The 13,265-nt window shown below is 44.4% G+C and overlaps 1 protein-coding gene and 1 long non-coding RNA gene across 4 annotated transcripts in view; one reads left to right on the forward strand and one right to left on the reverse strand.

Moving 5' to 3' along the window:
* MIDN (midnolin) overlaps positions 1 to 7,307 on the forward strand; it is a 37,553-nt gene extending 30,246 nt beyond the window's left edge. For all 3 annotated transcript variants that reach the window (XM_042479649.1, XM_042479648.1, XM_042479647.1), the window contains exon 8: positions 5,654 to 7,307. In XM_042479649.1, the coding sequence (XP_042335583.1) occupies positions 5,654 to 5,910 (257 nt within the window). In that variant the 3' untranslated portion in view covers positions 5,911 to 7,307. The remainder of the gene's footprint in view (positions 1 to 5,653) is intronic.
* Positions 1 to 13,265, reverse strand: part of LOC121936933 — a 74,958-nt gene that overhangs the window by 30,357 nt on the left and 31,336 nt on the right. The window lies entirely within an intron of this gene.

Genomic DNA, 13,265 nt, shown 5'->3' on the forward strand with positions numbered 1-13,265 from the left:
TTTCTGGCCAAAGTGGAGGAAGAAAGGAAAATCTCTTCCTTCATTCCCCCCATCCCCAATTCTCTGTTCAGAAGCTAGAATTTGGCAGAGGTGGTTCTTTTCTCACTGTCTCGGAAGTTTTGTGTGTGAGAGACAGAGTGCGAGTCCTGCTCTGCATTGTTGAGCCATACAGAGTGCCAGCGTGTGGTGTTAGTAGTTTGAGTGTTGGACTCTGGAGACCAAGGTTCGATTCCCTGCTCGCCCTTGGAAACCCCTTCGGTGATCTTGGGCAAGTCACACTCTCTGAGCCTTAGAGGAAAGCCATAACAAACCAAGAAATTTGGCCAAAAAAATCCTAGAGTAAAGTTACAAGAGCCAGCATGGTGTAGCGGTTTGAGTGTCACAGTTAGGACCAGGGTTCAGATCCCAACTTGGCCATGGAACCCCATTGGGTGCCCCTTAGGCATATCATACTTTCCCAGCCCTAGAGGAAGGCATGGGAAATCCCCTCTGAATAAACCTTGCAAGATAACTCCAGCGCAGGGTCACCATAAGTTGAAAGCATGTAACAAAGGTGTTTTTTTCTAGGAGTGAGCATTCGGTTATTTCTGTTGGAACCATCTCAGTTTGCCCACTGAAATTGTATATCATAAAATTTGGCATAGTTCTGTCACCTTTACGATTTTGTGTTTCCGTCTGCATCCTTGGCTGGCAGTGAGAAAGGTTGGCATTTCACCAGGAATGGGCAGAATATTTTTCCCTGAGATGTTAGCTCTGCATGCGGGGATTGTGTAGCTGCAGTCCTATGTGGTTGTGTTCCCCAGATGAACAAAGGGAGCAGACTGGACACACATCAATACCTCAAATTCCTGAGCCACCCCTCCTTTGTGCTTTTCTCCTGGTCTCCCTTGCAAGGGTGTCATAAGAATCCCTGAAAGTCTGTGGATGTTTTTGAACACATTACTAATTTTTTTGATGGTTCTGCTAAGGCTAATGGTTCTGCAAAGGCTTACTCAATGTGTGCAGTTGGTGAAATCTGCACTGCAAGACTTAACCCAACTTTCAACCCTGCGAGGGAGGCCTTTTCCAATAACTTTTGCAATATCCTAAAGGAGAAACCCAACTGCCCTTCTCTCTCTATTCTCATTGCCCCAATCCTTACCTATTACCATGCCTTGTTTTCCTCATACCGCAAGTCAAGCTGGTGTCTTTCTCCCCCTACACACACACACACACACACACACACACCACACATCTCTGTGCGCACTGGCCTAGATACGTCACACGGGCGCCTGTGAAGTTGTCAACCGGCGAGGCACCCCCTTGACAAGCCACAAAATGAAAAAAACCACACCACCCCCCAAGAGAGAGACATCAGGCAGTGCCACCTGCCAGAGACACAACACAAAAGGGACCTGGGGAGGGGAGAGAAGGCACTATTTTAAGGTTATCAAAGAGAGGAAGTAGAGTTGTTGGTGTGTGTCTGTGGCACTTTCTCCCTCCATAAGATGCACGTGAGGTTGCATGGTCCCATCTTCTGTCTAGCCTATCTAGGGCAGGGATGGGTCAGCTATAGCTTTTTCTTATAGCCCACAGCTCCTGCACACCTTTGGGACCACTGTTTTTCTGGGCAAAAAGAGAGAGAGGTAGATTGTCTTTCCCAGAAGCCTCTGGGAATAGTGTTGCACCTTTTGAATCCATCACTGGGGAAGGGGCACCTTGCATTCTTTGGCGGTAGAAAATACCCGTGACCACTTGCAGTTTTGTTCCCAAGTTTCTTTGGCAGGCTCCAGTAAAGGAATAAGATGCAGGATTATATGTGTCACATCCAAAGTTTGCATATCTTTCTTTCCTCCTTTCTCATTTCCCTCCTATTCATTCTTTTCCTTCTTCCTTCCTCATGCCTTGCTTGAGTTGACGGCACGCTAAGTTGCCAGGTCTGGCCCTGAGTTTACCTGTGTCATCTCCAGGTTGGCAAGCAAGAGTGCGAAATCTCTGGTTTTGTTGGGCTCAGATCCAGGCAAGAGGAAGGGCTGGATGTAAATCTCCAGCTCTGCAAGGACGACACGAGAATGTGCAAGACAGATTGCCATTCTGCTGCTGCATTTTGCAAAGACTATGAGGTCTATGTACAGTATTTACAGAGTTAGCTTCCTCCTTCCCTTCCAGTCATGGTGGTATGGTGGTGCCAGGGCTCACCCTCCACTCTGCTCTGCATCCACCTGTTGGCTAGAAGCAAGTAGGCTGTATTAAATGTTCCTTGTCTATCTGGATCTGAGAACAGCCACTTTGCCTTAAAATTTGTCTTAAATTCGAAGCAGGAAAATATAGTCTGCATGTGTACGTTTGAGTGGCAAGCTGTGAGCAAATGTGGTTGATGCTTACTTAATACATAATATTTTCATGACATCATCTGTAAATCTCAGGTTTTGACCCGGAAACCTCAGTGCCTAGGAAGATCCTAAATTACTGTTAACTGCCTTTGGATTCTGAAATGAATCAGCTCTCTGCTACCAGGAGATCACCCAGCTGATTCTTTGCCTGCTGGGCTGGGAAGGCAAGTGGAGGGCAAGGTTTCTTTCTTACTTAACATTGTATTTTCCCCACCTCCTGTTTCCTTGTCTTTGTCTCCCAGATGCACATCACCTGAAATAGATTTAAAGCTTATTTTGGCATTTACTACAGCTTGTTGTAATACAACACAGGGAAGCTGAATCTTAGCTGTGATGGGCATCTGGAGATGGCTGTTTGACCCTTAGTGTGGTCATTTTTTTAGGGAGAAAGGGTTGTCACTTCTGCCTGGTTGCATTGCATTTTCAGTGCAGCCAAATAAGTAAAAACTATGAGCCCCAATATAGTATGAACAATCTTCCTAGAATAAATTGGTCCAGCTTCCAGATGCCACAGGTCTCTTTATTGCTTCTTTTCCAGAGGTTTTTTTTTAAACTATGCAATTTTCCTTTGCCCATCCACTCCATTAAATTTATCCAATAGTCTGAGTTTTTATTATACAGTATTATAATGTGAGCTGTCTTGCTATGGTAAATATGTCCATCTTCCATATACCACAGGTTTCTTTGTTGCTTCTTTTGGGCGTTTCAGTTCCCTGGCCAATGCTCACTAAATCCGGATCCTTTCCTTAACCTCTATTTGTTCTTCCTCTTCCCCCTCCATGGCATAAAATTTACTATACAGTACTATACTATACTACATATAACATAGGTGTTTTTTGTAATTCCCCTGCTATTATAAATGTGCCTAGAGACAGGGTGATATAGTAGTTTGAGCACTGGATTATGACTGTGGAAACCAGGGTTTAAATCCCCACTTGGGCATGAGTGCCCATTGGGTAACCTTGGACAAGTCACACACTCTCAGCTTCAGGAGAAGGCAAAGGCATACCTCCTTTGAAACCCCATTATAGGTTTGCTTTAGGGTTGCCATGAGTCTGAAACAACCTGAAGACATACAACAATAGCAAAAAATATGCCAAGCTCATGGATACCACGGGTCCCTTTGTTGCTTCTCTTTTGGGATTCATTTCTGCAGCAGGTGATCACCAAATTCAAAATTCTTTCTTCTATGTATTTTTTCCTCCTTTTTCCACCCACCCGACTGACTTTATCCTATAGTATGAGCTCTGAGCTCTCTTACTATATAAAATCTGTCAGCCTTCCAGATACCACAGGTCTCTTTCTCACATCTTGTGCTATAATTAATCCATCAGTCTTCCCAGTGCCACAGGTCTCTTTTTTGCTTTCTTGGGGAAGGTTTCAGCACTCCGGCAGACGTTTGCCAAAGACTGATCTCTTTTTCAATTGATGTCTTTCTTTTTCATTCTTCTCTTTCCACCCACTCTGGTCCCGGTGACTTTGGAGAGAGAAAAAAGAAACGCTCCATGGCCAAGTTTGTTATTGAGTGGGTGCCACTTTTTCCTCTTTCTCCCATCTCTGTAAACGTTCAATTGTTCGTCCGCCCACGGGCTGCTAAAGCAAGCAAGCGCGAAGGAGAGAGAAAAGCGGCCCCTTCTCCCTTCTTTGACGGGTGAGAAGTGGGAGGCGTGAAGCGAGGCGAGGGGAAGTGATCAAAACCCCAAACCCGGCGGGCAGGGGGGCAAAGTGACACAGCGATGGAGGCAGAGAGCTCCAAAAAACCTGAAAAACAGCCACTTTGTGCCAGCACCGCTGTTTGCCTCCTTGGGCATCCCGACTCTGTTGCTATGGAAATGGGCCTAATTTTTCCTAGGATGGCATAGAGGGGAGATAGCCAGTTCAAAACCTGGCACTGCCACCCCCTGGGTGCAGGGTGTAGGGTATTCAATGTCGTATCTGTTTCCTATTTGCATTGAGTGCGATTTGTCAAGCTGTCCTCTTGGCGTTGGAGCGGCCATTTTGAATTTGGCCAACACCAGCCCTTGGGCCTTCTTGTCCAGCAGCTCATGGAAGTTGCGGCCCTTAAAAACTGGACAGCCGGACATTCCCATCCATGCTATGCAGTGTTCTGCCTCTCACCATGACCAGCCAGAGGCCTTGGGAGTAACATGAATAGCCTTCCTTTAATTTCCCCCAAAACTAGCATTTTAAAAGGAAGAGATAAAGTAACTTCTGGTTTATTTCTCTTTTTTAAAAGGTCTCTCCTGCACCAAAAATGACCTAGAGGGCCAAAAATACCTCCTCTCCTTTGAGAAAATATTTCGTTTTGACTGAGGTTGTTCATATTGTGCTGGCAATCCCAGATTCCCTCCTGTTTAAAAAGTAGATTTGGCCCCAGAGGTAGAAATAGCATGGAAAGAATAAGGAGAGGTTTCTTCAGTGCAAACAAGAAGAGCAGCTCAACATGTGACAGCAAATGTAAAAAACTACAGTGGGCCCTAGGTATCCACTGAGGTTTGGTTCCAGGATCCTCCCTTTTTGAATACCAAAATCCGTGGATGCTCAAGTTGCATTATATACAACAAGGTAGTAAAATGTTGTCCCTCATATAAAATAGCAAAATCAAGGTTTGCTTTTTGGAATTTTTATATATTAGAATGTTTCTAAGCCATGGATAGTTGAACCCACAGATGAAGAATACATGGGTGTGGAAGGCCACCTATAACCATATGGATATTTGAAATGAAACAACCAGATCAAATGACCATTGCAGACATCCAGTGGGTCTTTGTTAACCTGGCTTGGCCATGGAAACCCATTGGGTGACCTTGGCCAAGGGACACTCTCTCAGCCTCAGAGGATGGTAATGGCAAACCCCCTCTGAAAAAACTTGCCAAGAAAACCTTGTGATAGCTTCACCTTAGGGTCACCAAAACTCGGAAATGGCTTAAAGGCACATACCAACAACAACAGTTGCTGTCCTCTGGGGTTTGGTGCCAGGACACCCCCCCCCCCAATGTATATCAAAAATATAAAATGGCTTAGTAAAATGTAGACAAACTGCTGGAATCCAACCCTGAAAGTCTGTTTCTCCAGCTGGCCTTCCCCATCCTTGCAGTGTTGATATTGCTGAAAAGTCTTTGGCTAGGCAGAGGAAAATGGAGGTTGGGAAGACGTAGAAGCTTTCATAGAAAGGATGTTTACCATGAAAGGTTTTGTTAAATGAGGTATGCCTCTCTAGGGTATTTTCAATATTTTAATCTTGAAACCGCTTTAAATTTGGGTCTCTTCCTGCTTTTCAGGTGATCGCTTGCGACAGACGGAAAACCGCGCCACACGCTGCAAGGTGGAACGCCTCCAGCTCCTGATGCAGCAGAAGCGGCTACGCCGGAAAGCCCGACGGGACGCCAGGGCCCCGTACCATTGGCTACCGAACCGCAAATCTAGCCGGACCAACAGCGATAGTAGTGTCTCCAGTGAAGGCAGCCTTGACCTGGACTTCGAAGACTCGGTGTGGAAGCCCGAAGTCAAAGCGGACATGAAATCAAATTTGTCGTAGCATAAAAACAGAAAAATAGCGAACCTCAGATTTTGGGGTGGGGGGGAAGAAGCATTGGGGGAGGATGGGGAAGGGTATTGAAAAATGAAAAAAGACTGTTTAGTAATAATACTTTTTTTTTGGTCCATGAGAGCAAAGGAGGGTGTTTTTTTCTCCTGGGTGCTTGATTCTAAAAGACTTGGTTGCTGTGGATTTTCCAAGTGGACCTCTTGTTCGGATGTATTTAGTTGGATGAGACACCCTTTTTGGAACAGTATTTTGTATTATTTTCCCCACCTGAAACTCTGCTCTGGTTTTATTTTAAGAACTGAAAACAGCTGGGAGAGGGTTTGCTATCGAGCGAGCCAGCAAAGTTTCTTTCCCAGGAAGAGAACTCGAAAGGAAGATGGTATAAACGCTTCTTATTTAAAAAGGAAAAACACACTGGCGGTTTGAGGGCGTGGGTTTTTTTGCGGTTTAAGAAGGAGGATTCTTCAAACACAGCTGCCTTAGATGACGTGCGGAAGAGAAGACGAACCTCGGGGAGGGGGAACACGAAGTGGACTTGAGACACGTGGAACTAGGAGGGACGATGAGGACTTGAAATCTCCCCTGGTGTCCTGATTTTTGGTTTATTTTCAGGCTGGGAGGGGAGCGCAAGGCTTGAGGATGGGGGGCTATACTGGTGTGTCAAAAAGCTGCTTCCTTTCCTGTGAAATCGGTGAGGATGTACGTTTTTAAGAAAAACTGGAGGCAGACAGAAATGCTTGAAGCTTTCTCCTCTTTTTTTAAAAAATAATTTTTTAAAAACATTTTTGGTGACTTCTACGTTAACGGGAAGCACTGTGCATTCTTCAGGCTGAAAGTTTTGGGGGGGACCCAGATCCGAGGTGGATGGGGTGGGTGGTTTCAAGAGATAGATTTGAGGGTGTGTGAGTGTCAGTGTGTCTATCTGTCTCTCTTTCTCTTCCTTTCCCCCCCAGATATGTAGCATTTCTCACAATCTCAGTCTCTCGAGCCAAAAAGGTCCCCCTCACCTTTCTCTCCTCCTCCTCCTGCTGATAATTCTTTCCATTTTTTTTTTCATCTGGAGAATCCGCGTGCACTTTATAGGAAGTGTAAGTTGGCGAAGTGACACAGACTCAAAACATTTTGGATTTCCCCCAAAATTTACTCAAAGGAGAAAGGATGGCACTGGAGGGGGAGAAGAGGTGGGGAGATGTAGCATCGGGAAGGGATGCTCTACAAGCTCAACTTTCAGCGTCCTCTCTTACTTTGAATTTGTACGTCTCTGATGCAGTTATGGTGACATATTCCAAGAGGAACCTGTGCATTAAAGCGGTTACCAAGTTTTGCTAGAGAGGTTACCAAGTTTTGCTGTTTTAAAATAATAAACTTTTTTTTAAGTTGGAAAAAAACACCACCTGTGAAAGATATTTGGAGTATGCTAGACTGGGAGAATTAAACTGGTTGATCTGTTAACGGTTTCCCTCTGCCACCCGCCCCACAAATAGCAGTTTCTAGAGAAACTGAGATCCCATTCAGCCTGCCTTGAGCAACAGGGCTGAGCTAAATGGCCTCTTGAGTTCTTCCCTGTTATGTCTAAGGTCCCTTCTGTTGTCGCCAACATCCTAGTTGTGCACCTGCTCCATCCTAGGTCACCTCCCTGGTATTATACTGTATATCACATTTCCCCATTTGCTGTTTCTGTCATGGTACAATCCTTTCCAGGTGATATCTTCACGTCCTTCCTCTTGATCCTGGGATCACCCAGCTCTCTTTCTAACTGGGGTGCCCCAGATGATAGTATGTATTGCATTTTCCCTGTAGGGCAATACCACCCTCCTTTATTACCACCTCAAAACGTCTGGCAGCCTCAAGAAACACCTGCTCCTTCAACCACCTCTTTTCACCATGTGGCATCAATGGCTGCCCATAGATTGAACTATAAGTCCACATGCATGCACATGGATGTGTCCAAAACAATACCCTCTCTTGTAGAGACCAACTCTTTCAGGTTAGCCTCCTTTCTGATTCCTTGGGTTTTTTTTTAAATAAAATAAAAAATAGACAAAAATTAGTATCTAGCAACACTTCCTTGGATCTATCTGGGTGTGTTTTGTATTATTATTTATAGACTTAAACAAAAATCTGAGCCAGTAATTTTTGTTTTGTTTTCAATAGGCCATAGAACTCTGGTTCTTGTCCTTTTTGCTTGGCTGCAAACCTAGCAACCACAGGTGTGTTTGTGTGTTTATGTCCGTTCAGGGAAGAGAGCCAGCATCCAAGAATGGTAACTGCACAGTTTAGTGTGATCTGGCCCAGACATTTTTCAGCAGAAAAGTGCAGAATGAAATGGTTTTTGTTTTCCTTACTTGTTGCCTGTGCCTCAAAAATCTTCCAACAAAAGAGCGATCTGAGAGTTACCAGGTAAAGCCACAGTGTAAAAATCCTGTGCCACCTCTGGGTGAGGATGGACTCCAGCTCCCATCAGCCCCTGACTGTGACAGGTAGGAAATGGAGTCCAACAGCGTCTGGCCAGCCCATGATTTCCCACCCTGGTTGAGTGGTGTTGAATGTTTAAATGCTCCATGCTAAAATCTATAGGGAGAAGGGTGTGCAGCTTCAGTGTTTGGGTTGTGGCCACTTGAAAAGGCCAGAGTCGGACAGCTGTGGTGGTCATTATGTTCCTCTTTAAGTGTGTCATCTTTGTGGGATTTTCCTCCAAGCCTTAAATTTACTTCTGCAGTAGCTAGGAGAACCCATCCTTTCCCCTCCAATTCCCAGCTTTGCCCTCTTCCCCTTTCCAGTTTTTTTTCACAGTTAACCTTGTAACTTTCCCAACATCATGAGGTCTTAGCTCCATATTGATTTCTGTATTTCTTTCCATAAATCCATGCTGATGGAGACTTGATAGGCAGGAGGGATGGGACCAGACTCTCCATCCAGCGGGGGGGGGGGGGGGAGTTTAAACACTACTTGGTTGACCTGTGTGCTTTTCAAAAGGATGGGAATAAAGAGCAGAATTAACTTCTACAGAAAGTGCCTCACTTTGGAATTCTTTGCACATCTGTTCCATTATCCCTTCCCTCCCTCCTTTCTTTCTTCCTTCCCTCCCTTGCCATGTGGCAGTTGTCTCCTTGCCACACTTTGATAGATCCTGTTAACTCTGCCCACCATGATCTGATAGCTCAGACTAATAGGGATGTTGGTTAAAAAAAAACCTGTGGCCCAGGAAGCTCTGGATGTGGGCATCTGGTGTCCCTGTTTAGTTGTTCTACTCTGGTCTGGTTTTCCTTTTAGAGCTGCTTCAGTCATTTTCCTCAACATGCTTCATGAAACTTCCTTCTCCCACCCACCTACGGGGGGGGGGGACCTCTTAAATACATATACATATTCCCATTTTGTTAGTGAGGTGCCAATGTAAATAATGCCTTTCTCATCCGCAAAAGAGGATTACAGCTTTCAGCAGCTCCAGCCGTGGTGAAAAATTGTGGGAGTTACTGCCCAACATTTTTCAAGGTGCCGGATTCCCATTATGATCTAGATCAGTGACTCTCAAATTCTGGTTTCCAGGTGGTTTTCATGTTGACTAAGTTGGCAGGAGCTTCTGGGAGTTGGTCCAAAATAGAATCCTAGAGTTGGAAGAGACCACAAGGGTCATCCAGTCCAACCCCCTGCCATGCAGGAAATCTAAAAGCATCCCTAACAGATGGCCATCTAGCTTCTGTTTAAAGACCTCCAAGGAAGGAGACTCCACTACACTTCGAGGGAGTTTGTTCCACTGTCGAACAGCCCTTACTCTTAGGAAGTTCCTCCTAATGTTGAGGTGGAATCTTTTCCTGGAGCTTGCTTCCATTGCTCCGGGTCCTAGTCTCTGGAGCAGCAGAAAACAAGCTTGCTCCTTCATCAATATGACATCCCTTCAAATATTTAAACAGGGCTATCATATCACTTCTTAACCTCTTCTCCAGGCTAAACATCCCCAGCTCCCTCAGTCGTTCCTGATAGGGCATGGTTTCCAGACCTTTCACCATTTTAGTCGCCCTCCTTTGGACACCTGGCTCCAGTTTCTCAATGTCCTTTTTGGATTGTGGTGCCCAGAACTGGACACAATATTCCACATGGGGCCTGGCCAAGGCACAATAGAGTGGCACTATTACTTCCCTTGATCTAGACACTATACTTCTATTGATGCAGCCTAAAATCGCATTGGCCTTGTTAGCTGCCGCATCACACTGTTGACTCATATTCAACCTATGGTCTACTTGAACTCCTAGATCCCTTTCACACATAGTTTCATTCAGCCAGGAGTCCCCCGAGGACCAAAGTTTGGAAACCACTGACCTAGATGACCCTGCGGGAAAATTATACCAAGTCTTACACCGGTTTTCTAATCCCCAGCTACCGCTATAAAAATGTTATCATGGCTAAGAAAAGCATGTTCATATACCTATCAAAAATATGTCTTACTATGGTGAGGGTTGCTTGTCCTTTTTCATAATACTTCAGCCACTCAGTTTTTAAAAATCATACAAATAGTGTGTGTTGGAAGGAAGGAACTTTTCTTGAAACACACTACTCCAGTTTTGCAAACCAGAAAGGGGCTTCTCGCAAGCTGTCATGGTAGCTAGGCTATGGTTTGAAATAATTTTGTAACTGAAGGGATTTGAACCCCCTTGGCTGGGCAAAATCCCAGGTACTGATCTGCATCTGATCTTTTTGGTGAATTAATGCATACATCTTTAGAAAGGAAGGTGTGAGGAGCTTGCAAATATCTGAAGATCTGGCCCTAGAATAACCCCAAGGACAGCAGAAGGCTATTTTGGTAGACCTGTAAAGTGATTTTAGGAACGAATAAATGCCTAGCCAAGGTTAACAAGGATCCACCTCCATCCCACAACATGACTTTGGTGTATTTTTCAAGCATCTCGCACTCAACACCTTCTCCGCCCTCCCTAGCTGCTACCAAAACCTGCATCCATCTGTGTCTTTTTTTAAAATATGGAACTTCTTGATAGTAGTCTCTTGCCAACCGGGGAGTTAGGATATTTGCGCCTCCTCTGGTCAAATTGTGTCCTTACACTTCCTGTTGTTTCCCCCATGTGAAATTCCTTTGTATGTGATGTAGAAGGTTTTTAATTTTTTAAAAATTATTATGTATTTAAATGTGCTATTTTTTTTGTATGGCGTGTGTGTATGCCTGTATATTCTCCCAAGATATCCATTTCTCCCCCCGCCCCCCCCAAGCAACCTCTCATTTTGGGGGAAGTCGGTTGGTCCTTTTTTTCTTTTTTTTTTTAAGAAATTGGTTTGTGATTATTATTTTTTTAAAGTCTACATAAGAGCGGAAAGGAGAGTCAAAAGCATTACAAAAAGAAAAAATACACACCTCCTGTATGCGTGCTGTGAAAGTGTGTTGGGAAGGGGAAAGGGGTGTGATGCGTAGACCTGTTTTACCACCTCATTTAAGTTACCTGTATTAAAAAAAACGAAACTTTTAAACATGGTTTAAAAATAATAAACACAAAATAAAGATTGCTTGAGCCACACTTGCGTTGCAGCCTTAATATTTAATGGAACTTGATGGTGGGGGAAAGACAGGCATTATTTAACAATGTGCACGTGTGAAATGAAATAACCAAGTAAGGAAAGCCTTGTTGTTTGCCTGCAAGTCGTTTCTGACTTATGGTGACCCTAAGGGGAGCAGATCATAAGGTTTTCTTGGCAAGATTTGTTCAGAGGAGGTTTGCCATTGCCTTCCTTTGAGGCTGAGAGAGGGTGACTTGCCCAAGTGTGACTCACCCAGTGAATTTCATGGCCAAGCTGGGAATCGAAACTTGTGTCTCCAGAATCATAATCCAACACTCAAACTACTACGCCATGCTGGTTCTCAAGGAAAGCCTTACAGAAGTCAACAGAAACATTTTGAATCACCTGGAGCCCACTTTAAAGCTGCTTCCAAAATTTCTCTTTCACAAACCACCTCCATTTTTTGCATGATTTCTATTTTTGTGGCCAAACTTATAGATCCGAGAGGCTTATCTGTGTTCTCCTTTTCTGTTTTGCTGTTCATGCATGCGATAAGAGATTCTGGGGGCAGCTGCTGTTTGCCTTGCCTGTTGAAGGCATGTGGCTCAGCATTACAGATGGATAGATTTCATCAGCTAAGATATCCTGAGTTTGCAAAATCCAAGCAAAAACATATATCTTTGAACCCTCTTCAAACTGCTGTGGCTGTTGATTCTTTTAATGTTCAACAAAAACCTACCCTCCTGTAGCTGAAGCACATTAGATGTTTGCCCTTTGGAACTGCAAGGGACAAATTTATTGTGAAGTCGAAAGCTTTCATGGCTGGCATCCATATTTTTTGTGGGTTTTTCGGGCTCTGTGGCCATGTTCTAGGAGAGTTTATTCCTGACGTTTTGCTAGCATCTGTGGCTGGCATTTTCAGAGAAGACAAATTTATCCTTCAAATACTGAAAAATAAGCCAGACAACATCTGATTTCTATGTATGGATGAAAACTGGATAGCAAATAAAGGTGACAGGAATAAAATGGACTAATTTGAAATGTACTGGAGGAGCATGCTGCAGATGCTATGACCTGCTAAAAACAAATGAGTGTGAGCAGATCTAGCCTGAATTCTTCCTAGAAGCCACAAGGAATATATTGGATCCTATTGCATTCTATCCCAATCCCACAGCTGAATAGGTACGTTTTATAAAATTAGGCTGTTGTATTCTGGGCATATCATGAGATGACATGACTCACTGGAAAAGGAGATACTGCTGGTGGAAGTGGAAGGCAGTAGAAAAAGAGGGAGAGTGCACTGCAATCCAGGCGGATTGGCTGCATCATGGAAGCCATGGTTGCCCTGAGTTTGCAAGAGCTGAGCAATACTTTGGATGACCAGGGATCTTGGAGAGGTCTCATTCATAGGACTGCCATATGCTGAAGGCAAATAACAACAACGGTAGTCTTCAGAGAGGGAAGTGGCAAATACAGAAGAGCCAGAGATGTCCCACACAATTCCCACCCTCCTCAAAATATGTGTGTCTGTCTCCTACACTTTCCTTAATCTGTTCTCAGTCTCCTCTCTTCCCAATATGACACTCCTGTCCAGAAATGTTCAGTCTGTTGACTGGCTAACCTTTTGCGTGCAGCAAATCTGTGTCAGGCACAATGAAGAGGCCTTCTCATACGCTCTGGGTTCTTCCCAGCCCCTTTTCCCAGGGGAGAGAGTTCAGGTTATGCAATAACTTGCAAGACCTTGAAGGAGATTCTCATCTCAGAAAGTGATGTTTTCTTTTGTTCTTCTTTTCCCTCGCGCAGGCATCCCCAAATCTCGTGTATCATTCAGGTAGTCCTGAATG

The sequence above is a fragment of the Sceloporus undulatus genome, chromosome 7 (assembly GCF_019175285.1).
Source record: "Sceloporus undulatus isolate JIND9_A2432 ecotype Alabama chromosome 7, SceUnd_v1.1, whole genome shotgun sequence".
NCBI classification, from domain to species: domain Eukaryota; kingdom Metazoa; phylum Chordata; class Lepidosauria; order Squamata; family Phrynosomatidae; genus Sceloporus; species Sceloporus undulatus.